General features: G+C 43.1%; 1 protein-coding gene across 2 annotated transcripts; it reads right to left on the bottom strand.

Moving 5' to 3' along the window:
- Window positions 1-272: 272 nt before the first annotated feature.
- Window positions 273-26,109, bottom strand: YBX3 (Y-box binding protein 3). 2 transcript variants are annotated; one of them, XM_062007611.1, is made up of 9 exons: window positions 25,735-26,107; window positions 22,033-22,096; window positions 20,323-20,356; window positions 15,406-15,495; window positions 14,633-14,755; window positions 7,409-7,503; window positions 2,283-2,454; window positions 1,578-1,678; window positions 273-780 (listed from the first exon to the last, which is right to left on the bottom strand). In XM_062007611.1, the coding sequence occupies exons 1-8, from the start codon at window positions 25,988-25,990 to the stop codon at window positions 1,613-1,615; spliced, it is 900 nt and encodes a 299-aa protein (XP_061863595.1). In that variant the 5' UTR covers window positions 25,991-26,107; the 3' UTR covers window positions 273-780; window positions 1,578-1,612. The 2 variants fall into 2 exon arrangements, with proteins under 2 accessions (XP_061863595.1, XP_061863604.1); XM_062007620.1 differs by lacking the exons at window positions 273-780; window positions 1,578-1,678 and adding an exon at window positions 1,965-2,006 and having other exon boundaries at window positions 25,735-26,109.
- Between the last annotated feature and the right edge of the window lie 384 nt (window positions 26,110-26,493).

Here is a 26,493-nt window from a genome sequence, read left to right as displayed (position 1 = left end):
CTGAATTCCTACATGACTGTAACAGGAACACCCAATCACCATTTGAGCCAGAGAAGCAGAGATGACAGTGTATATCATAACTCTGTGGTAGAATTTCTTGGCAGAAGTTGTTTTGGTAGAAGTAGATCCACTTAACTTAGTCATGTCCTTGCACATGTATCGTCCTGTGTAGTTTTAGACAAGTTACATGAAACACATAAGAGGCAGCTCATTTTCACATCCAAACATTGATGCAGCAAAACTAAATTATTTTAAAAGTAAGCACGAACAAATGCATTTCAACACTTTTATTTGTGAGGAACGTCACCCATGCTGCACAGTTTCAAATAGAAGGAAAGCGAAAATTTCTCCTCCCCATGTCCTGCTGTGAACAGGACTGGCACAGAAAAAGAAAAACCTCATCACACTTGGGAGGTTTAGCACCAGCATCCAATAAAAAAAAGCCTTTGATTTCAATTTCAGTTCATTGGTTGGGTTTTTTTTTCCCTTTTCATTTTGATACCAAAAGAAAAATTGAAAGATTCATACTAGTGAAACAGTGAAATTCTAAAAAAACCCAAAACCCCACAGCTGCTGTTGAAACAGGGGAGGTTGCTCTTTCTGAATCTCGCTCTCTTTTTCTCTTCACACATCTATCTTGCAGACGTTCCCTGGATATCAGCTGCTGGTTAATAACTTTAAGTTCCGTTGTTTCAAATCTTTGCTTTCGTCACCACTGTTGACAATTTTATTGCTTATATGTTTCTTTGGTGTTAACATTTGAGTAGTATTTTAGGACACCTGTTGAAGAGCCAAATTTAAAAGAAAATCAGTTTGTTTCATTTTCCTGTTCAGAGGTGAGATGTCAGGTGGAGAAAATGTTATCACAGTACCAGACAGGATAAACACAATTGGCTTATCCTGCCTGTAGAAGCTGTAACTGGGGCTGTTTAGTCTATAGAAGAGGAGACTGAGGGGAGATCTTATTAACATTTACAAATATCTATATAGTGGGTGTCAAGAGGTTGGGACATCCCTTTTTTCTATAGTAGCTAGCAACAGGACAAGGGGTAATGGAATGAAGCTGGAACACAAAAAGTTCCACTTAAACATAAGAAAAAACTATTTCACTATGAGGGTGACAGAGCAGTGGCACAGGCTGCCCAGAGGGGCTGTGGAGTCTCCTTCCTTGGAGGTTCTCAATACCCGCCCAGACATGTTCCTATGCGACCTGATCTACATGAACCTGCTTCTGCAGGGGGGTTGGACTAGATGATCTCTAAAACATCCTTTCCAACTCCTACTATTCTATGATTCCTTAAGCAGAACATTATTAACTCATCAATACATATATTGCCACAGAGACCAGATAGGTATTTCTGAAAAAAAATCAGAGTTATAAACTAAAATTTACTTTATGGCAAATGTATACACAAGCACTGGAGAGAAAGAAGAAAAGCAACAGAGTTCTTGGTTTGCCCATGTAGCACTACCAGAAGTTATCACAAGTGTCCAGCCATACATAAGGGCATGTGACCAGAGTCAAAGTCCAACAATGCCGCTTCAGTTGGAGAATGGAAACAATCTCTATTCCTTACCTGAGTGATGGTAAAGGTGCCTGGGGAGCCAGACTTTACTCTGCACCACTCTGCTCAGTCACTGGAGCAGGATTTTCAGCAGGTGTTTCAGTCACCTTTGCCTGAGACACAATAAACCATTACTATAGGCAAAGACTAACCTGCAGACTCCTCCTCTTTTCAGTGGTAGAGTCAACATAACAAAGGTTTTAAAATAAGGAATCCTAAAAAAATATTAACTATAGAAAATACACTACAGTTTAAGTATTACACAGCAGATTTTGTCAGGGCTCAACTAGAATATGGAATGAGAAAGTCTTTCCTTTAATTACAGAAAAAAACAAAACTGTTTGCAAACAGTCCTCTGAAATCATGTGGTTCAAGCAGTTCAGGAAATGGATCTGGAGCTTTCAAATCCATCTCTTAATAGGTATCGAAGGATTGAGGGACCTGGAAGACACAATCATTTCTCTCCATATATTTTGGGTCAAAACTAACAAATAAGAACTATCCAGAAACAATCCCTATCTCATTCCACTTAAAGTAAGCTGCTTGTTCTCAGAGGGTCACAAGACACAGGCAATGAAACCAGCTGCCTTCAACCACCAGCACTTTGGGCTTGGTCATCAGGCTCCTCCAGCACATCAACAACAAAATTCCCACAGGTCTTGAGCATTCACCCCATCCAAACCCAGTATGTGCATGTTCTGCCAGAAGGGTGCTTACCTCTTTCCCATCCTGAGTTGGAGCACTGGGAGGCCGAGGCCGACGCCGGTAGTTGTAGGGGCGCCGATAGCCACGGCGCAGGGGCTGCTGACTCATAGCACTGGCCTCATGGTGGTTCTCTTTGTTTTCAGCTTCTCCAGCCACTGGGGCAGGACGTGGACGTGGGGGTCCTCTGAAGAGAAGGGGGAGGAAACAGATGTTAAGTATGACAGAAGCCCAAGAAGGTTCAAGTACTATGGTCAGAGAGGTTTTTGCTGGGCTAGTACTAAGCACCATCTTTAACACTTTTGAATGCTGGTAAAACCATCCATTTGGATGGATGTCTGACTGGCATGTAGCTAGAAGAGAAACAACCTAGGTGTCTCTTCACTGGTGAAGCTACATCAGCGTGTTCTACTGTCCGTCGCATAACACAGATGTAGTTAACCCATTTGAATTGCTAGCTATGAGAACAAACAAGACAGTAGTGGCCACACAGGCTGATTCTGCTAAGGTAACCTTGGCATAGTCCAAGTCATAATTAATAGTGTGGTCCCTGACAATCTCAACTCCACCTGTAAACCAATTCCTGGATCTTTGCTCCCTGCCTTATGTCAGCTCTCTAGCTCCTGTAAGAAAACATAGCATGTATCTCAGTCAGGTGAACTGGACCTCACGAACTGCTAAGCTTCCAAGTCCAAGTTCCTGAAATAACACTTCATCCCATTTCCAATATAAACAAAGTATGTTTATAAATAGCCAAAATACAGCCAAAAGTGATGACAAAGTCAGTACCTACTACCTAGCTCCTGTTAGCTGGCTTTGCTAATCCACAGCTATCTGGTCCCAAAAGTCAACTTAGCTTCTTCAAAGGAATTTAACATAAAAGCACCAGTGTCACTGGGTTTAGTGCATGTAAATACAAACAATAGCTACCTGTTAACTCAAACAGCAGCATTCCACATTCATATAGGATATACCATACCTCTTACACACAAAATCCATCAGAAATGCATAAGTTGCTGTTAGCCATGGGCAACTTATCCAGCTTGATTCACCCACATGACATGGAAAAGCTCAGCTATCTGACTGTACTTGGATGTGATGCTATTCCTTACTTCCCAATGAAGACTTTCAGAAATCAAATTTATCCCTTTCAGCATCAGTAATACCCTATTTCCCACAATCCTGAATAAGAGAGAACACAAACATTCACAGATAGATAAGATCAGAGCAGAGGTGGAAGGCTTATGGTCCTAGACTTTAGCATCCAGAAGGATGGACGCATTTTGCACAGAACAGGTGGTCATTACAACAGAGGATAATCTTGTTATTCTAATGAAATTAAGCTTCTTGTTGCTCTCGCACTGTTATTTACCTCTTGCTGTTTGTTTCTGAACAAACATGCACATGAAAGAATGGGGATTACATCCATTTCATAGTTCTAAATTCAGTGTTAGAACTTGACCTCTTAAGCTAGTTTACAGAAAGACAAGATGAACAGGGGCAAGTAAGCAAATAGCAGACTAACACAAATCAGCTCTCCTTGACAGCAGAACCATAGAATAGTTTGGGTGGGAAGGGATCTTTCAAGGTCATTTAGTCCATCCTCCCTGCAATAAACAGGGATATCTTCAACTAGATCAGGTTGCTCAGAAGCCTGTCCAGCCTGGCCTTGTGTGTTTCCACTACCACTTCTTTGGGCAATCTATTCCAGTGTTTCATCCCTCTCATTGTAAAAAAAAAAAAAAAGAAAAAAAAAAGTGTTCCTTATATCCAGGCTAAATGTACCCTCTTGTTTAAAACCTTTACTCCTTGTCCTATTGCAACAGGGTCTGCTAAAAAGTTTTTCCCTGTCTTTCTTATAAGACCCCTCCCCCCCCCCACAGCCTTACATATTGAAAGGTCTTCCTGGAGCCTTTTCTTCTCTAGGCTGAACAACCCAAACTCTCTGTTGTTCCTCACAGGAATGTGTTGCAGCCTCCTGACCGTTTTTGCAGCCCTCCTCTGGGCCCACTCCAGCACTTGCACGTCTTCCCTGTGTTGGGCACTCCACAGTACTGTGTTGGAGGCAGTTCTCCAGGTAGGGTCTCAGCAGAGCTGAGTAGAGGAACAGAAACACCTCTCAACCCGCTGGACATACTTCTTTTGATGCAGCCCAGGATACGGTTGACTTTCTGGACTGCAAATGCATGTTGCTGGCTCACATTCAGCTTTTCACCCACCAACATCTTCAAGTCCTCTTGTGAGGCTTCTCTCATCAATCTCCACATCCTCCAGCCTGTGGTGATACCAGGTACTGCCCAAAATCAGGTTCAGGACTATGCACTTTCCTTGTCAAACCTCATGAAGTTCACATGCTCAAGCTTGTCCAGGTCCCTCTGTACAGCATCCTGTCCCTCAGACCTGTCAACCACACCACTCAGCTTGGTGTCATCTGCAAACTTGCTGAGGGTGCATTCAATCCCACAGCCTATACCATAAAGGTATTAAACAGTACCTGTCCCAGTACAGACCCTTGAGGGATACCACTCACTGACCTCCATCTGGACATAGAGCACTTGACCACTACCCTCTGGATGCCACCATCCAACCAGTTCCTCATCCACCAAACTGTCCATCCATCAAATCCATCTTTCTCCAATTTAAAGAGAAAAATGTTGTGGGGGAACATGTCCCAATGCTTTATAAAGAACAACAGTGAAAAGTAATCCAGTGATTTAACTTGTTTTATCTTTGAGAAAAAGTGACAAGTCACAAGAACCTGAACACAGGAGGTTCCAAAGAAACATAAGGAAAGAATTCTTCACTGTGAGGGTGATGGAGCACCAGAACAGGTTGCCCAGATGGGTTGTTGAGTCTCCTTCCCTGGAGACATTCAAAACCCACCTGGATGAGTTACTGTGTGACCTACTGTAGATGGCCTTGCTCTGGCAGGAGGGACTGGACTAGAACTTTTGAGGTCCCTTCCAACCCTTAAGATTCTGTGAATGAGCTTTTCCACTTAGAATTAAATAAAAAACAATGAAGTAACCTTTCAAAAGGTATGACAGTAAGAGGCTAACTATTTCACACTGATATTTTTAACTGCCTCAAATTCCTCAGCTATGGAATTGTTCCCTCAGTGTAGAGGCTGGGAGCTAGAGTGGTCATGTCAGAACTAAAGCTGTAAAATGAAGAAAACAATCCTACACCGGCCAGTTTTCATGTATGACTAACACAGATGACTCAGCAACTTACTGCACAGATCCCACACCGGAAAGCACCAGTGTTTGTGCAAGCTCCAAAGGATCTGTACTAAGAACCTCTGAATGGTCTGCTGGATTTTTGTGTGTCCATTTACCCCAGTTCTATAGACCTCAAGGGAAAAAACAAGAAGGAAACCTACTTCCCAGGTAGCCTCCTAACCTCCAATTGGTTTCCTCACTGAGATTTCCTGAGCTAGACAGGGTTTGCCTATCTAGAGATATCACAATGGTCTTCTCTTCTATTTGACCAGTCTTCCTCAAGCTCATGTAAGCTTTTAACATCACCAATATGCTGTGGCAAAAAGCTCCAGCCATCTGCTGTGTGCATAACAACTTAAGTCACATACCTGAAAATAAGTCAGGAGTGAACCACTCCAGTAAAGGCAAAATGGATCCTGGGCTACCATCCACAGAGGACTTAGTAGCAGAGAGAGCACTACTCAGGGCTGAGTATCTGAAGTACTGTGTCCAATTCTGGTCCTCACAGTTCAAAAAGGAGCAGACAGACTGGTCCAAAGGGGGACCAAACAGCTGGGGAAACTGACCTATGAGTAAAGACTGAGGGAGTTCTTCTCCCTGCAGAAGAGTAGGCTTGTAGAGAACTCTCATTATTCCACTACTTAAAGGGCAGCTACAAAGAAGACAGAGGCTGTCTCTTCTCAAGCAGCTCCACTCAGAAGTCAAGGGCCAACAGGAAGTTGCCCCAGGAGAGATTTAATCTAGATAAAAGACAGATTTACAGTGAGAACACTTATTCACTGTAACAACTTCCCCAGGAATTTTTCACAGTCCCCATCATTGAAAGTTTTCATTATGTGATTGGACAAGGTGCTAGATAGTCTTGTCTAGGCTCCCTTTCCCACAAAAAGTTCAGCCAGATGATTTTTTGAGGTCCCTTCCAATTTGGGCTGTCCTAAGAACTTTTTTATCATGTCTCCCACTTCCTTCAACTGAAGGCTCCTCACAGTGTATTTTTTTATCAGAAGCAAAAAGTGTCACCCATCCTTTCCATGTTACTCATCATTCCAAGGACCTCTATAATTTATCTTTATTTTTCTCTTCCTCCAGCCTTAGTGTTCTCAGTCATCTCCACTCTTATCACATTTTTTTCCTCCCTTCAATCATATTAACAAGTTTTATCTTACTACTCCCAAAGCTCTTCAGTCTCTTTAGCATCATCTTTCTCCAGAAGTTTTAGCAAGAGTAGCTTTAACATCCTGTTTTGTTACCTTCTCCTTTAGAAGCCCTCAGGAACCCAAAATTTCAGTCTTGACTGACAGCAAAACCTTATACTACCCTGTGCTGCTGGAGGGCAAGTATAATACTACCATAGAGACAGGACACAACTTTGGATTTTTACTGAACAGTAGACTTTTCTCTGTAATACAAGTATCACCAGAACATAAAGAAAAAATCAAAAAACCCACCAAGCCTGCATGATATGTAAGACTGAGTTCAATGTGCACAAGATACAAGTCCAGTGCTGAATGCAGACTACTGTCTGCAGTCAACAAGAAGGGTTATTGAAGCACACCCTACCCCTGCAGATGCAGGGTATAAATGTCCCAGATGAAGTGGGACTTGGATTCATTACTTGTCCAGGAAAGCAGATGAATTCAGCTGGAAAGATGTACACTCTGCAATTCACTTCAATATGTTACTCAATTGTGAGAAGTGAACAGGATACAAAGAATTCTTTGCCTTTCTGTGACCTATTCCCAGCTCTGAGCTGTAAGCACATTAGATTCTGCATTTGTTTCCTTTCTCCTAATAATTAATTAAAATTCTTCTTCCTGCCATCTGCATACACAGAGAATATCTCTTCCTTCTCTTAACGAAGCCTATATAGACCATAAAAGCATCCAAGATGTACCAACGAGCAAAGTAAGGTGTACAAACCTACGGTAGCGGGGACGATATGTAGGATTCCTATGGACTTGCTGATGAAGTTGTCCTCCTTCTGTGACCCCATCCTTGACTTCTCCCTCACCACCCTACATCCAAAAGAAAATAGAAGGCAGAATTAAAGATGAGGTGTTATTTCACAGATAGTAATTAACTGTAAAGCCCAATGATCTTAACAGAAGCTAATCCACAGTATATCAGTACAAAACTACCAACATACTGGGTAAAAAGAAGCAGATATTCAAAAGGCTTTAGTTTGGGTGAAGATGAGAGTAGGACAGAACAAGAGTCAATGACACTGCCCTTGTTCCTCACAGTAACAGCCTAAGCAGCTACCTGCTAATGGCAAGAAAGGCAGAGAATCTCTTGGTTCTCTGATGCATATGAAAGTGCATTTCAGGACTCGACATTGCATTGGAAGTTGAAAATGTATTCTGGAGTAGCAGCTACTGACTAGAACTTCTAAATTGGGAAAGCTAACTGAAAGACATCAGGCTGATATTTGCCAGAGACCACTGCTGGCTTCATTCTGCACAAAGCCTTATTCCACAGAGACTTTCCACAGAAAACTTCAAGGAATTTAAAATCAGAACAACTAAAGCACATCATGTCAAATACTCTTCACCACACTCAAAATTTACAGCCTTTTCAGAGATGCAGTTCTTATCTTTCCCCTTGAGATGTTAACTGATAAAGCTGTATTTCAGGTGAGATGTTTTATTCTCTAGTTTTTTTACTTAGCTTTTTTATTTTGCTTTTTAAAATGCATCAGTAACATCTGTTTTACAAAAAAAAAGCATTTCCATTATGCTTCTTCCCTTTAAGAGAAGGAAACTAAGAGTTTGACTTGTTTCCAGATCTTCTGCAACTTATCCACCAGGAAGGAAAAACTATTGCTTCCTAACAGTCTTCAGCAGTCTACATTAAGTTTGACAGGTCTCCTTCCAGTCCCACACAGCTATTTTAACCATTACCATCATATTTTGCTCTATTTTAACTGTCAGTCTCCGATATCTGCATGGGAAGTAAACTTAGCTAAGGAAAAGACAGCATCTAGAAAGTCTGGAGCAATGTAGGTTGCAACAAGAAAACTTGAGGAATTAAAAGAACCTCAGTGACTAACCTGAACAATCTTCTTCCACCATAGTAAATTACTCTCCAAATGCATTAATAATTTCCAGCACCCTTTGTAGCTTTACAAGTTTCCAAAAAAAGCACAGAAACAGGACCAATAGAGTATTTCACACACTGTACCTCTCAACAGCTATACCAGCTGTTCTTAACAATACAATAGGGTAAACTGCTGAGGGAATTAAAGAGAAATCAAAACTCAATTAAGAAATGCCACATAAATAATATTATTCATTATGTTCTCTCATATCTAAAAAGGATCAGGATAACTAAATTACAAAAGGAACGCCCACTAAGTAGATAGCAATAATAGACAGCATCTGGTAACAGTTGATAAGCACTTGAGAGATTCAGAACCCATACAGAAAACTACACTCCTGAATTCAGGCCAGCATTACACTACTTCTCCCTAACACCAACGTGTTATGTTTGTGTCAAGATGCTTTAGAGTTCAATGGACCTGGGATGGGTGCTCAGAAGTACGTCAGGTAGTACAGTGAATAACAGCACTGCCAGTATTGTGAGTGTCAGTATCAATTCAGAGGTCTTGGGGTTTGCCTTTTGTGAAGCACAGACCTAGTGCTGCCCCCTGCTCTCACTCTGCCTCACGTGAGGACTGGCAAGGCAAAGAAACAGGAGGGGAGAGCAGCAAAAGGAGAGAGAGGACACAAGACTAAACCAATTTTGAACACATTCCAGCATAATCACCATTTCTCCCTCAAGATTTGAGCAGGCACACTTGGAATCAGTGTGCAATTCTACCACTGCAATGCCTGAGATACAGAACCATGAGGGCTTAGTAGGCCTTGGCTGAGGCACAGTGTTCCAGAAGCTAACCAAGCATCAACCAACCAAACTGTCGGGAGGAGCAAGCAACAATATTTTTCATCAGCCAAAGCTCTCCAATAGCACTTGACAAGCAGCATCATATTCACAACTCTTTAAAAGGCAGTCTTGAATTTGTACATGGTTTTAATGGCACAGGTTAGGTCCACACCTCCCTGCAGAGGGCTGCACTGGAATCTCAGATAAAAAGACTCCATCTCCTGTAGTGACTGGAAAGAATGACTAAACCTGTTGAAGCATTACTCAGAACAATGCTAACATTTTCCTATTAATCTTGAACTGAATGTTGCTATGTCAGTATTTTAAATGGGTTTGGCTTAAATGAGCAGTTGAAAACAGTAGCAAAACAACTGAACTGCCTAGCCCAAAGTCCTGCATCTTCTATAGTATCACCAAAAAAAAAAAAAAGAAAAAAAAAATCAATTAACACATTACATTACTATCACTTGAGCTAGGTCTATTGGCCAGAAGTGAAGTATGGCTCCAGAATAAAACAATTATGCAGTCAGAAGTCACCAAAACAGATTCAATTTGACCAGAAAAAAAACCAAAAAGGAGCTGAGCTTTGAGGTCTTGTTTTACTATACTGATAGTAAGTGTATTAGATATACTTATGGGGAAAGCTTCACTTGTGCTCTTAAAAAAAACAAAAAAGGAGACTACACTATGTCTAGCACACACATGATCCTGTTCACTCAGTCCACTCCACAGGAACCTTTCAACTTGGTGTAATACCTTCTAACAAAACCTTCTAACAAAGGACAAATGAATGATGCTGGCCTGCTGCAGCCTACATTTTCCTCTTAAGAAAACCAAAATAAGCAGGCAGGCTATGATTCCTCATGAAGATCTCACATAGATTTCTAACTTGAAGAAGGTAAAAAAAATGATTGTCCTCTGAAAGTTTTGTAAGCAATATCTGTAACTGCAGTGAGCTTTTTACTCATCTGCTTCTCTTAATTTAATTTGATCTTGCATCCCTTTGGATCAGTCTCTAGCTTTTTTATAATACTATTCTTTTCATGCCTTCTCTCTACAAAGAGTAGTATTAGCCTATAGAACAGTTTTTAAACTATTTCACTTCCTTTCCAACTCACTGGTATACATGCTTCTTTGATTAGTAAGGCATACGATAGGGTGAGAAGGACATCATCAGTTCAAGGTTATTCCACAATTCACTGTCTATTCTAACACTCTTACAAGAGTTCTACACCACATGTGTGTTGTCAGTTTAGCAAAGAGTCTCTTTTCTGGAGTAGATACAATTAAGACATTTCTGATATCAACAAGTACTTCTACTTCCCACAGCAGTCTCCATGCAATCCGAATGCAGTTCCACTGGAGATAGTGAAATACCTCAGATTCCTCAAGGTTCTTTTCACTCTTGAAAACTTCCCACCACAATGTGTTCAAAAGCAGACCCAGTAAATTACAGGCACAGTACAGTCACATTGGAGAATAAAGCAAAGAATAGCATCTTTCCTTTGCCTAAAGCCATGCCAGTAAGCAAAGATAAATCAACTCTTGCTGTGCTCCAAGGTTGGACTAGAGTTGCTGACAGACATCAATGAAAAGTTCTTGAAAACTCACAGGCCATCATGCCAAGTTACTTCCAATTAAACAATTCCTTTTAAGAAAAGACAAGACTGATCACGTGGACAGCTGGGCTGTGGAAAAACTTTTTCCTTCTGTAACAGAATAGATAGATCTTTTAAGTGTAACAGGCTTGGATACACTGAATCTCAGGTGTGCACCAACAGCTGCCTACAGCTGAGTAAATATCCTTTCAGACACAGTCCAAGAGTGCCATATCATCAGCAACTCTGACAGGTCTCAAAAATATCCTACAGGACAGTTCGCCAAATACATTTCCTCAAGCAGAGAGACTCAACCTTCAATGCCTGTCAATGTGACCGTGCAGAGATGTACACACATTGCTATACCCCATAGACACTGTTACCTCCCTTCCCCTCTTACTTACACACACGGAACTAGAAGGAGAAAGAAGAGACTTTTCTAAAGGAAAAGGCTATGAAAAAGCATCATCTTCCTAGATGCAGCACACATGCAGTTTTATGTGAAGAACATGTTAAATGATGAGTGAAAAATCTCCAAAATGAAAAACTGAGAGCTTCAAGATGGAGACTCATTCTACCCTCAATCGATCTATCCAAGCAAGTACACAAGACTAGCTAGACAAGTTTGAGTGGTTTCACTCATCTAGACTAGCACCATTTCAGGAAGACGTCCTGCAAAGGCTTCTTGAAAGTGAGTGTTTGACTTGTTTAGTGAGGGGGCAAGAAGGTCCAGCAGAAGTGGTTGCACCTCAGGTTACCTCAGAATACAAGAAGGGTCCACTGCAAAATGCAGAAAGTTGAGCAGCCATAGCAGAACATCAACTTTGGGTGCACAAGGAACTCCTGACTGAGCTCCAATAGGAGAGGGAAGCATCACTTCCATGAGCCTTACCCATAGGAGTCTATGCGACTACACAGGCAGAGAGAGTGCTGAAGGAGGTGGCCAACATCACTGCATGGCCAGCATCATCTTTGAAAGGTCACAGCAATCATTGCCTGGCTACCTGTTAAGGGTGACATGCTAAGAGAATGGTACTATAAGGTCTTCATCATCCTCAAATAAGACAGAATTTACTCTTACCAAATCCAGAGGAGTAGTCAATGCAATAATGGGAAGGGCTGACATTCAAAGGATGCTCAACAAACTACAGAGAATGACCAACAAACTCAGGAACAATGGGAAAAAGACCGCACAAAAACAGTATGTCCTGTTCATTGGACATATCGTGAAATTCCTTTTGTAGTTCTAGGGGTTGAACTGCTGAAGAGCAGCTCTGCAGAGAGAGACCTGGGAGTCCTGACTGATAATAAACTAAACATGAGCCAGCAATGTGCCCTCATGGCCAAGAAGGCCAATGGCATCCTGGGATACATCAACAAGAGTGTGGCCAACAGGTCAAGGGAGGTTCTTCTCCCTCTCTCCTCTACCCTCGTGAGGCCTCATCTGGAGTACTGTGTCTAGTTCTGGGCTCCTTAGCTCAAGAGGGACAGGGAAGTGCTGGAGAGAGTCCAGTGCAGGGCCACCAAAATCATCAGGGGACTGGAGCATCTTTCATACGAGGAAAGGCTGCGGGAACTGGGGCTGTTTAATCTGGAGAAGAGGAGACTGAGGGGAGATCTTACTAACATTTACAGATATCTAAATGGTGGGTGTCAGGAGGTTGGGACATCCCTTTTTTCTATAGTAGCTAGCAACAGGACAATGGGTAATGGGATGAAGCTGGAACACAAAAAGTTCCACTTAAACATAAGAAAAATCTATTTCATTGTGAGGGTGATGGAGCAGTGGAACAGGCTGCGCAGAGGGAGTGTGGAGCCTCCTTCCTTGGAGCTCTTCAACACCCACCTGGACATGTTCCTATGTGATCTGATCTAGGTGAACCTGCTTCTGCAGGAGGGGGTTGGAGTAGATGATCTCTAGAGGTTCCTTCCGACCCCTACCATTCTATGATTCTATGAAATGTTAATGTCCTTTCGTAAATTATCATGTGCAAGTTCTGAAGGCTGTAACTCTTCCAGAGTCAGTGATCTCAGAGAAATAGCAGTATGTTTTATGTTAGGAAATAAGAGATGACTCCATAGGACATCAGGCACCAGTCACACAACAGCTAAGGTCTGGTATCCCCACCAAATCCCACAAGGGACTTGGATATAAGCAAGTCAAAGAAAAACAGTATGATATCACAATTTGTTTCCCTTTGTATATCTTCAAGTCCTGGGAATCAAGTGTGTTGAAGGGTCATATGCAAGCCAGATTTTTAGCTGCATGAGTTTGCATTAGATATCTTAGACAACATGTCCCACCTCAAATACTAAATGGTCCCCATGTTCAAGTTGGGTTTCACATTATCACTCTTCAGGCAAAAAGAAACAGCTGCTTTCCATAGTCAGCAGTACAGAGAGTCATTTAAGCCTTGACAGGCCTGCTCATTTAGTCTGAAACAGCTCCAAACCAGTACCATCGACTAGAGCACTCTCTTCCAATAAAGACAGTTGAGAGACTGAAGTATCTCAGGAGAGCAAAAGTAAACAGAATCAATACTGGAAGGTAGTTGGTTGCTGATCCAACAGTTAAGACTGCAATCACCCAAAAGCTGAAGAAAACCAACTATCCTAGCCCCTTGCCATTTGGCCTGGCAGATGTAACTGGAAATTGTAATACCACAAAGATAAAGATATACACAGTAGTAAGCCATGGGTTAGCTGCATCAACTTCAAGCCATCTCCAAAGGACCCAAAAAACACCTTTAATGTATTTAAGGCATAGTGGTGTCTGGCACAATTAGAGAGAAGATCTTATGATAGCAAGTATAAACAGCTAGGCTTTAGGGAAGGATTTGACAACACTTTTCCGTTTGCCCTTGTGCTGTCAACTCTGTAGAGCAAAATGGGAAGAGTGTTATGTTGCTTGGGCAGGGACTTCCACCAAGGCTCTCACGGGTGATCACTCACATGTTTCTAAGAGCAATGATCAGACTCCAATAATAAAGAAAAGATAATCAAGCCTGAAATATCTTCTAGTTTGCTGAGCTGTTTGAGGCATTGGTTTAGCACACACATGATGTAGGCAGCAGTAGTAACTGCTAGAACTACAGCCACATACCTCATACTTCTTCCTCTGCATAAACTTGCAGGGAAGCTGCTTAAGAAGGCTTGCAGATGTTATGAACAGTAGTGCATAGCAGATTTAAAGAAAAAATGCATTATTTTTACTCTGAACTACTGTAGGCAGATGTCTATGACAGGATTATAGATGGAGGTTTCAATTAGTTGGTCAAGCTACCACCATGCAAGGTCAAAGTGATAAACAAAGCCCATTTTCCAAGTAACCTTTCCAAGTTATGGTTATACTACTTAGAGTAATATAAATACTTTACCTGAAGAAATGGAAAGGGCATGGTAAACCATTTAGGTGTCTCACTCTCTTGTTTCCCCTTCAAACAGATACCTTAACATCCAAAGAAGTGTTATACACATGTTCTAGAAATATATGCCAAGGAATGGACACTAGAACACTCAATAAAAGAAAAACACCAGTATCAACATTCAGTTAAGCATCGACAGCTTACTATATGCCAATGCTGCACCCAGAGTTCCCTCTTGTGACAGGGCTGAAAGACTGCTGAGGGGGTAGAATGACCATCACTAAAGAAATTAAACTTACACTTCTAGGGGGTCCACGGCGTCGGCCAAAATAGCCCCGTCGATAGCTGCGTCGGTCTGCAGCATAGCGGCTGCCTTCTACAGGGACTCCACCTGGACCAGTGACATTAGCTGCTTCTGCACCCTAAAAGGCCAAAGAAAGCAAACCAGGGTGGTGTAAGAAGAGAACAGCCAGCCACAGGGAGAAGAAGAAACAGGAAAGAGGCTTTTTCTTGCACCAGTTATAAGCTATAGATATCCCCTCCTCCTACATAGTGCAAATGTAGGTTTGTTATACTCAATCCCACAACCAGCAGTTATGATCATGAGTTAAGACCCTACCAGCTAGGCTGAGTTCAGAGGAAAAAAAAAAAAAAAAAAAAAAAAATCAAGAAGTAACTTAAAGACAAAAAAACCACCACTTTAATATAAGCATGAAGAACTTGAAGCTTCTTACAGTCATTAAACTACTAGACTCTGAGAAATTCTTCAGAACAATATAGGCCTCAGTTAATTACTGGGCAGGCTGCAAGCTTCAAATGAGCTATTAAGTAAAAACTTATAAATTCTAGAAGCACTAGGATGTACTTATATAAGAATTTTTATGCATGTGAAAAAAACCCTTCTTAATAAAGCATTTAAGAAACACATCTTACTCAGAAAAGCTGTATAAATGTCATCTCAGGGATGAAAACATTAGACAAAACCATCAGATACACAGATAAGGTTCTCTGTTACTCCACCACAGAGTGATGTTAGCTCTGTTGGACCACAGCCCTAGGCTTCCCATCTCACCTTCTCTCCCTCGACCACATCAAATTCTACAGTCTCTCCATCACCAACGCTGCGCAGGTATTTCCGTGGGTTGTTTTTCTTTATAGCTGTCTTTAAAGAAAGACACAGAAAAATGTATTATTTCATCTTATTATCTTTATTCATAGCCATGTAGGTGAGAGAAAGACAGTATTCTTCTGCTACAATCCCAGCACTGCAAACAAGATCAATTGCCACACCAAAATATTTTAAATATATAGACATCTCTTACTCAACAGGCCCTCCAACACTCTGTCAACGTTTACTCCTTTCTCAATACTTACAAGTTTGGATCAGATGTTGCCCCAGGATCCCCACTATCCAACCTACTACATACCCAGATCATTGCATGCTTCTGTATAAACAGAGTTCATACTAAGTGTTTTATCTCCAGCAAGCTGTACCAAGGCCACTCCAGCAGCACGTGACTCATCTTCACAGTCATTAACAGACCTGTAAACTATCTGCAGGGAGCTTAAGGCCATCTTCTACAAAAATGCACCAGGTCTTAAGTACAATCTATCATGGCAAATCAGTAACTAGAGAGGAATTACTGTAACTCTGGTATAAACAAATAAACATTTTACCTAAGCATTGTAAGGGAGACCCACAAAAATTAGGTGAGTCCTTGAAGGACAAAGGAATAGTAACAGAACAGACAATCAGAGTCTTAATCATTTCCTACATGGAAACCACAAAATACTACTAACAACATAGCTTTGGACCAAAACCAGCTGAAAAAAATCGCTTCAGACTCCCAGGAACACTCAAACCTCCTGGAGCAGTTTTCAGCCTGTCAGCTACAGACACCTGTCACTGTGTGGAGTATTTCTAGGATTCCATGAAAGGCAGTTAGCAAGACAAGCCTGCTCTCTGTTCATTAGGTAAGAGTTCACAAACTGCAAGAGGCTGGGGGACAAAAACCCCAAACATTGTACAGGCCAATCTAGTAGCCAGCTTTTTATTGCAGTTCTCTTAGATTATTAAAGATCAATTCCCTTTAAGTTTCCTGATACAGACATCTCTTGTTAGCATGAATAAAAAAAACCAGACCCAGTAGCCAGAGGTATACACAGATATACAGGGAACAAACCCAGCTTAAGAAATGGGATGCAGGGCAGAAGAGGCGGTTGTCATATCTATCTGCAGTTCAAGTAAAACGGACAGAATAATGATCAGTTGAGTTGTTGCTTGTGCATGACAACTATATTAATTCAGTCAACAATAGCTCAAAAATATTTCCCACTGAAGGAAAAGTACAACTTGACCAGTTTAGGAAAAGTATTCTCATTGTTGCTGAATAAAGTCCTGTTTGTTTCAGGCAATAGGCCCTATATCTAGCCACACCATTCCCCTGCAGCCTCCCTGAACAGCTTAAGGAAGAATACAAGAGTGCACATATTTCTACCAAAGGAAAAAAAAAACAAGATGTTTTGGGTTTTGGTTTTTTTTTTTAATAGATATATATACAGGAAGGGAATGAGCTGCTCAAGTGAATTCTTTGGGGAATTACTTTAGCAACCAGACTCCCACCATCAGCTGAGACAATTTTGTTTGCTTTCTGCTGACCTACTGGTATAACTGCTCCATTTCTAAAAATCAGCAGGAACTGATAGCTTTTCCACAAATGCTATATACTGATACTAAAAATTATCATCTCCACTGCAGATTAAGAATTTAATTATTTTAATACATACTGAGACAATTGACTTGTGCTCTGCATATGACAGACTATCAACAATCTGTATTTCAAACTCCTTCCTCTTCCTTTTAAGGGCAGAGGAAGAAAGGACCACCAGAAGGTAGCCAGCAGAAGGCATAGGTAGGATTAACGAAGCTTCTCAAACATGCTCCAAGATGGGTAAAAGATGATAAATGCAACAGGATTCCACATTCTGTTCCAGTTTTATGGATTGAAACTTAATTTGAGATTTGCAAGTGAATAACCTGCCAACAAGAGATTGAGACTGCCACATAATTGTCTTACAAAGGACACGAGAAACAACTTTTGAATAAGTCCTAGAATTCAGAGCAAAAACTATAAGGCTTTACCACTTCAGCTGCGGGTAAATATTGCTGAAATAAGCCTCTAGGAAGCCTGAGTGCCAAGCTTCATCAAAAGACTTTTACTCTGTGTATCCTCCGTTACTTTTCACCAACATCCTGCAGGCTCCAGCTTCTTTTATTCAAAAGACAGATGCTTTGTGTTAACACAGACAGCACTCAACAATTAAGACAAAGTCTTTCCTTTCCCAAGGGGACACTGATAAACAGACAGCTATAAGAGTCTTCAGAGCTAGTTCAGTATCTTGTTTGGAAGAGTTCTTTCCATATCCTCATGTCACCACAGCATGTGCACATCCAGCATTGTCACAGATATTACCAAATTTTGTTACACCAGCTACTGGTGCACATACTCTAGGCTGTGCATCAGGAAAACAACCCAGTGAAGAAAGATCTGTGCAGCAGAAGAGATTCATTCCTCATTGCTTGTTGATTCAAACTACACGTAATTAAGTGGCACTTCTCTGGCTACTGACACTTAGTAGTGTTAAACTGCCAAATCCTCCTTTCCCCCAGACACACTCCACCCTACAAAGCAGGTCACTCCCAGTTGCTTGCCACCACCTCTAACTGACACAGGGCCCTAGACACCACTTTCCATCAACCAACCAGACAAGGACATGAGCAAGACACAAGCAAGTGAAGAATTGGCCTTCCCCAAAACACTGCTTGCATCTCCTGGAAAAACAAAGGGTTAATTCAAAGCAAACCATGCATGCCCTAAAGAGAAAAGCATTTTAATCTCTACTGGGTTTATAAATAGCATCCAATAGCCAGACACCCAGCGTTAACCCCCATTCCAATCATGAGATCGGCCTGTTCCCTTCCTGCTGAACACATGTGGGGGAGGCAGGGAGGAGGCTCTATCTATTCAACTAGGTCAGCCTTATTCTGAAGGGATTAGGCATGTAATCCAGCCCCTCCCAGGAGGGGAGGAGGGCTGAACCAGAACCAGTAGGAACTGCAGAGAAGGAGCTAGCAGCAGGATGTTTGCTTGTGCCATGGGATTTGCCTCCCTTGCCCAGCAGCCCCATCAGGAGCTCTAGCCAGAAAGCTCCGGGCTCCAGTAGGCAGCAAGTACACTCACAGGAACAGCTCAAGATGGAAGAGCTGAGGAACCTCTGACTGCAGCCAACCCAGCCCAGAGCTGGAAGCATCTGCTCTGCCAAGCACAGCCCAAGAGGGTTAGTGGGAGGCATACTTGCACGTGACCTGGTATTTCTGAAACATCAAGCCAGTTTTGCTTAGTGCTCATTGAGAGGATTTCAGGCACAGGAGATGGGAAATAAATCCTCCCACCCTGTTTACATGTATGTGAATAATCTTCTTCATGGGTATAGAAGACAAATTAGCACAGATAACACTAATTTGACCTTAACTGTTTGGGTCTCTGCAGGCAGCCCTTCCGAGCAGAACAACACTGATCCATGTTATCTCTGTCATCAGCACAACCACCACCTTCCAGGATATCTTCTCACAGGTCTCAAAACCACATCATTTACCTTCAAGGTAGTTTTACAGTACTGCCCATCCATAACATGTTTCTGTTTCTAGAGTTCTTCCCACCTTCCTCTGGATACAGTCCCTTCAGGCCATAGATGCAGGATCTGTATCCACATGCACACAGTCAGTAAGGAAGGAGAGTGACCATTGTGAATTGGTACACGCATTGAGAGCTCTTGCTTCCAAGGCTACCACAGAGCCAGGAATGTTTACTGCATACACTTCACAACACCTTCACTCATTACAGGCACTAAATTTCTTCCCTTCCAGCTTCATTCATTTTTGGATAATGAGTCTACACTCAACCTCCAGAAACAGTATCACTGACTATTTAGTCATGAAGCCATAGGAACTAAACTAACTCTCAATGTTAACCAGCACATTTAACACAACTACATCTGCACTTATCTTTTGTCCTCTGATGAGCTCAGAGTGTAAGTTTCCTGATTACATACAATGGAAATACTGCCACTTACACCACAGAGAACGCTCTCTCTTTTAAATATCATGTGGGCCTGCAGACATTTCATATAGGACAAGCTCCAGGGGCAGCTTTTCATCTTCTGGTGAAGTACAAGTATCAGATAGCGCAAATCCAGATCTAAGTCAACTAATCAATTTATATCAAACAGGAGACAGCATCCTCTGCCTTCCCATTAGTTGCCTGCAACCTGCAAGTCACAGCATATTCTTAGAACAGCCTACTGACAGTTCAAGGAAAAGTAACCAATGACAAGTCACTGGGCAGCTTCTCACTGCATGGGCACACTTGGCAAACAGCCTTTCTCCTCTTCTTCCTAAGAACAGCTGCCTCACATAGCAACAGCTGATGGTAACCCCGGCTGATCAAGAGCCAGACTAGACTATTCTCTCCAATACCAGGGAGGGCAGACTGAACAGACCTGCTAACGAAGAGGGTAGGAAGAAACAGAACACACAGCAGTATAAGGAATTGGGGGGGGGGGGGGGGGAAGGACACCCAACAAGTAGCAAGGTATTTACAAAACAGAAGACTCATGTCCTTTTGAGGGACAATTGAGCAAAACAAAAAATACACTAAAACCCACCCCACAAAACCTGTCAGTGTTCAAATTGGAGCAGACAAAGAAAGAAAGAATGAAGGGTTATAATGCCTACTCCTTCAGTTATAACTCCAGGGAAAAGGAAAACACACCATAATATTCCTCTATGAAGATTAACATACACGTCCATTCAAGGTATTTGCAATAAATATTCTAAGGAGAAGCCAAGACAAGGTTGGGTGGCTGTTTCAAGAAGTTGCATTAGAAACATATCATAGCACACATTTAAGTACAATTACTAGTGTCTTACCTGATGAACAAACACATCTTCTTTGGTATCATTTCTGTGAAAAGAAAGTGAGAAGTCATAAGAGTTGAAACTGAAATAGAAATCCCTGACTTCACAAGTGAAACTCTCCTTCCTCCAGCCTGTAGTACATCCCCTGGATTCCATACATTCTGTGGAAGTCTATGCTACCAAAACCCTGCTCTGAATTTCCAGGGTCACATGCTTGACAGCAGAAAGAACTCCTCACTCTTCAGAATGATGATGTTCTCTAACCTTCTGGAAAACATTCAGTATTCTGTTTTGACACTGAGTTAATGACAGCAATGCTTGCCTCTCACTACTCCTCCCTTCCCCCCCAAAAAAAAGAAACTCCCACCTTCCACAGGGGCTGCAACTTGAGCTCTTATCCCAGAGGTCAAGAAAGACTAATAACAGGACTGGACGCAGCTGTTAACAGAGCTCTCCTTTAAATGAAACTCAAAGTAACCAGGCACAAGAGGTGTTAGGAGAATCCATTGGAGGGGTGACCCAGACATGAATATGAGGTTATCTGGATTAGGCTAGCCAGTTCAGGCTTCTATAAGAAAACCTGAAGACCTTGATTAAAGACCTTGATTCTGTGCTCCAATATAACAGAAAGAGCCTGGACCCTGCTGTCTGTTCACTCAATCCCTTCTCTGCAGAGGGAAGAGGTGAGTCAGAGTTCCTGAAGGTAAATCATAATCCAAAACTTGTTGCAGTGAAGTAATAGGAGACTTTAGTTGAAGAACAGAGATACAAAGTTACTACACCATATCTAGCTGATCATATCAACTGCTATGAAACACTTTAAAAAGAGTAATTACTCATTCATGCTTAGCAAGCTTAGAAGAGTCTCCAGAGATTGGGATTAATACTGCACCAGAAATGGCTTCAGATTCCCAAAATGGGGATTCTTGTGCCCTTTTCTACACTGTCCAGCTTACCCATATCTACCTCCTGTGTAACAGTTCATGGACTTGCAGAACAAAATAACTATGCCTTGTGCAAGACAAGCATTCACCGTGTAGGAGTTGCATTTTTCACAAAGCGTGAGACATTTAAGCCCTTCAACCCTACAGATATCCCAGCCTTAAAAGTCAGGGTTTCCTCCAGTAACCTGGAAGCACAGGCCTTCAACAGCTAAGGTTGGAGTGTGATCAAAATAACCTACAACTATTTAGATTATTGATGCCATTTGGAGGTTTGTTTGTGTCCATAGAAGAAAAACATACAAATAGAATTTCTGGGAGCCCAGGCCTGAAACATCTTCAGTTAAATGACAGTAGGTATTTTGACCAATCACTTAACACTTCAATTTTTATCTAAAAATACTTTCCCTCATTCTCCAACCTTACTTGATTCTTTAAAGAAAGAAAAAACAAAGCCATGCAGTCATGAAAGAACACATAGCTTATTAAAGGTATAGTATGAGTATACATGAGAAACAAGTAACAGACCAAATCTGTTTGACTCTTCCTGCTTTTTCTTCATACACAGAACCTTTGATGGATGATGGGTGGGGAGGGGGGAGTCCCCCCCCACCCCGAGATGATATCAGAGTTGGCTGAATGCCTGGCTAAACCTGTCTGTCATCTGCATGAACTTGTAGTCAGGTCCTCAGGCCTCTGTTTCAGTTATTAACACATGGCATATTATCTGTACTGCGAGTCTTAGCACAGCATAAATACAACTATCATAACTTAAACATACCTGTTGATAAAGCCATATCCATTCCTGACATTGAACCATTTGACTGTGCCAATAACTTTGGTGGCTGGAAAGAAAAAAGTTAAAGAAGTTACTCTAACACATAAGTAAGTTCAAGAACATACAAAAATATTTTAATACTTTCACATAAAGTCACAATCAGACCTATTCCGTTCCCTTAACACTCAAGGCATACTTTCAATTTATACCAACACAGTAGCAGGAAGCAGCTATTTAACATGCTGTCCTTCAGCCAAAAGTCTCTTAGCTGAGCAGCTAGATACAAAACAGCTGAAGAAAGCTGTTTAAAAAGATGTCCTCTCTTTGTTCCTTAGAAGCCAGAACTGCCCACAGAAGCAGTATCAAGCACCATGCAGCTCTCTCAAGTGGAGAAGCAGCACATCCTTATTTTGACAAGCTCTTTCTTGCAGCGTTTTGCATCACTCTAACCAAACAAGGCACCTCAAGATTTTATTTTTCAAATATTCCTACTTGTAGAGATCTGTGATTCATTAGTTACAAACTGACCAACTTTATGTTCCGAGGCTTTTAGGATAAGGAGACAAGCTCCTGTCTCCACACCAGACTAGCATCTTTCTTAGAAGCTACTCTAGTCTCATAGGATCTGGTGAAACCTGTTCCTCCCACACATAGCTACGTGTGGGAGGAACTCAAGAGATAGAGGTAGTTTAACCTCTCCTTCCCTCTCTGCAACTGGGTGGAGACCACAAACTTGTGCTTTTCAAACCTGAAGGAAAGAAGAGAATTTTGGGCTCTAGACTTTAACAGATGTTACTTATTACATAGCATGACCACAACTATCTAAGCAATTTACATAGCACTTCTTTGAAAAGGGTTCAGTCTCCTGCAGACAACTGCTTCTTGAAAAGTTTACATATATTTGAGGGGTGGGTGGAACCCAAGAGGCAATAAGAAGAAAATAGTCAAGAGAATCTCCAGTTCATAAGACCAAGCCATTTTAACTAGAGGCAAGAAGAACACACTGCAAATTGTTACCTTCACCTGTTCTGCATCTGCATTCCTCCCTAATATCCACTAGGAGATGACAGAGCTAGATAGACCTTTGGTCTCATACAGTGCTGCCATTCCTATATACCCCTTTTAAAGGCAAAAAGAACAACCTCTTCCTCCTCCCCTGAATACAGAGTTAAAGTAGGAATGCTTGCTGACAGCAGTCCATTGTAGTGCTGTTGCTATTACTGACAGTAGTTACAGGCCATTTCTTGCTGCACTTTTAGAAGGGAAGTCTTTGGTCATCTTTAATATACCTTTTTAGCAGAAAACATTCATATTTAGAAGATCCAAAATCATGTTAAAGGCTGAGATAGTCAAAGAGAAAGGCTCTGCTTAGTACAGCATCCATTCTTAAGACTCATTTACAGAGAGTAAACTTGTAAGTTTCACTGCCTAGCACTAAGTCAGTAACAATAACAGTCTTCAGCATCAGGAGTTGTGCTATTAAGTTTGGCATCATGGGGGCATCACTAGATACAGACACACCTTACCACCACAAAGGCACTACAAGCAAGAGCTCCCTACATTAACAGAGGTCAACAGGGTAATACGGGGTGGTGGTAGGGAAGCACAGAAACAGTTGCCAACAGCACAGGCAGGTCTTAGCCTGCTTTAAGAAACACGGCTAATACCACTGATTTGCCCTACCACCATCCCTTCCCTCCCCCACAAAACAGCTATTGAATCTGTTGGCCTATCTCAATCAGACTAGAAAAGAGTGAGAAGCCTAGGAAGCCTGACAAAAGCCTTCAGTTGTCAGAAAGCTGGTGGAAGGAGAGAGGGTGACATTTCACTCTACATGCCCAGCTGGCTGCTGGTAAGGGAATGTTCACACACAGAGTTTCAGAGCAATATTTCTCCTTTGGCACAAGCTGCCAGAAACCAGGGGGAAGTTTCCAATATATTCCCCAAGACAGTGCACTTGGGAAACACCATTCCCTACACATGCTAGGCTTGCAGTCTACTCTAAGCATTACTTTGGGGGGGGGGGGGGGGGGGAGCCCCAGACAACAGCATGACAGTGAACATCCACATGGTCATGGTGCAGTCATTAAGCCTGAGCTGTCATAGCAAGGAGACCAGGCCAGAAAGAGGACAAGCCCAGAGGAAACTATAACCAGTTTTACTGAAGAGTCAGAGACCGTAGTTGATGCGATGACATCTATCCCACCAACAGAAAGCCCACGTATTGCTACAGGATGCTGTGTTCTGATGCTATTAGAAGATATTCCTCCACCAATTCCTCCGCATCGTGACAAAAGAGCCTTTTCATTAGCTTTAGCAAGGAAAGCTGAAGCTCCCCTGTGAGGGAGAAGAGAAAACTGACTAACCTTTATCCTTATTCCCAGAAGTCAGATATTTGGATGCCCTGGGCAAGCACCAAATCTTGCTTCTAATGGGACCTAAGATGAGACTTATGTGAATATAATTACAAGACCACTAACAGGGACATGTGAGAAGAACTTGGATGTAAGACCATTTTCAATTTGCATTACCAACAATAATTTTCCTTACAACTCCCGCTAAAATGCTTGGCCAGCAGTAAAGCCAGTGCACAAAATGATCACCATGGTGGCTTTTCTTGCTAGATCATGGGGAGGGCACTTGTGACTTCACTACACATCACCCTGACCCCTTTCCAAGCAAGGGATGAAGGTAAAAAAACATTATCAAGAATGAAACCACCCACCTGAAGGCAAGCAGCAGCCAGACATAACAACAGATATGGATGTGCCTTGACCAATTACTGACAAACAACAGAACAATGGAAAAGTTACACAAACCACATGTCTAATTTCTGTTTCACTAGAATCCTGGAGCTGATCTATCAGCTCGAGACACTCTTTACCTGGCTCCTCCACCTGCTGCAATTCAGACCCCAGTCTCTCCCTTTAGATAGGACACTTAGTGAAGTTTGGGACTCTGCACTAAAAGCCAGCCTCATCTGTGCCTTGACTAACCTCTTAGTTATGCAGATATAAACAGTGGATCCCTATTTCCACTGTAGAAAGATGCCTTGTTCCTTTTCAACAGGCTGATCCCGTTTAAGCACAATGAAAAAAGAAAATCAACCCAAATTAAGCACTTGCAATGCACAGACATTTTGACATTTTTTTTTAAAGAACCTCCAGACATGTCCCTAGGCATTATTAGAACTCTGTTCTTCACAGATAAAGAAGTTGGGCCAAGACTTTAAAGGGGTTCACACAGAGAGTTTACTATCTAAGGGGAGATGCCCCTACAGGGCAAGGGGCTGGCGGCAGGTGCCGGGAAGCCCATCAACATGGCTGCTCTTCAGTCACTATCTCCGCCTGGCCCCAAAGAAGGGCCCGGAGCTGCGATCCGTGGCCTCGAAGGCTTCTCCTGAGCCGGGCAGGGAATGCTGCTGCTTACAGGTACTCCCTCCAAACTTCCGAGTTGGCGTCCCGGCCAGGAGCTGCTCGGCTCCCCTCCAGCCGCCTGAAGGAGGAGGAGGTGGCCCCGTGCACCTCCCCCGAGAGCAGCCTGACTCACAGCCGCGGAGATGGAGCGGCGGGGGGGGGGGGCGGGGGGGAAAGCGGGCTGGGCTCCGGGCGGCGGCCATGTGCTGCTTCCATCCCCCCCCACTCCCCCCGCTCCGCTCCCGTTGCAGGTGCCCCGAAGTTAGAAGCGAGGCCCCCCCGGACTCACCCAGCACTTTCTTCTCCGTCTCGGGCACGGTGTTTGCGGCGGTGTTGGCGGTGGCGGCAGCAGTAGCAGCGCCGGGAGCCGCCTCACCAACGGCCGCGCCCGGCGCGGCGGCGCTGACGGGGCTCTTGGGTTTGGCGTCCGGGACGTCGGGGGCTGCAGCCAGCGCGGCGGCGGGCGCAGGGGTGCTGCTGGTGGTAGTGGTGGGGGCAGGCGCCGGGGTGGCCGTGGTAGTGGTGGTCTCCGCCGCCTCGCTCATGGTGGCGGGAGGGTGGGCAGGGTGTATGCGGGTGCGCAGCGGCGGCAGATGTCCCTCGGGCCCGCGCTGGGTCTTACTGCCCCCAAAATGGCCCCGCCGAAGTTTTAACACAGTCAGCGGGGGCCGGCGCCGGGACTCGCGCCGCCTCATTAGCATTTAAAGGGGCCGCGCTGACATTTGTAGGGGAGCGGCCGCCGCGTGCCGAGGTGCGTGGGGCATGGCATGGCATGGCATGGCATGGCATGGCATGGCATGGCATGGCAGTGAGTGTATGGGTGAGTAGGTAGGCGGGCAGGTCCGTGGATGTGCTCTGGTCGTTTAGTGCGTCCGCGTCTGTGCTGATATATACGTGGCCGCGTGTGTGTACAGGCGTGTATGTACGTGCGTGGGGCGTGCGCCTGTCCACGGGGGCGTGGGCTCGCTTGCCCTAGTCAGTGGGTGCCGCCGGCCGCGGTCCCGCGCACGGGCGAGCAGCTGCAAGTACGTATAGATGCAGATACAGA

The sequence above is a fragment of the Colius striatus genome, chromosome 1, assembly GCF_028858725.1.
Source record: "Colius striatus isolate bColStr4 chromosome 1, bColStr4.1.hap1, whole genome shotgun sequence".
In the NCBI taxonomy this organism is placed as follows: domain Eukaryota; kingdom Metazoa; phylum Chordata; class Aves; order Coliiformes; family Coliidae; genus Colius; species Colius striatus.
This window is presented reverse-complemented; position numbering and strand designations above follow the sequence as displayed.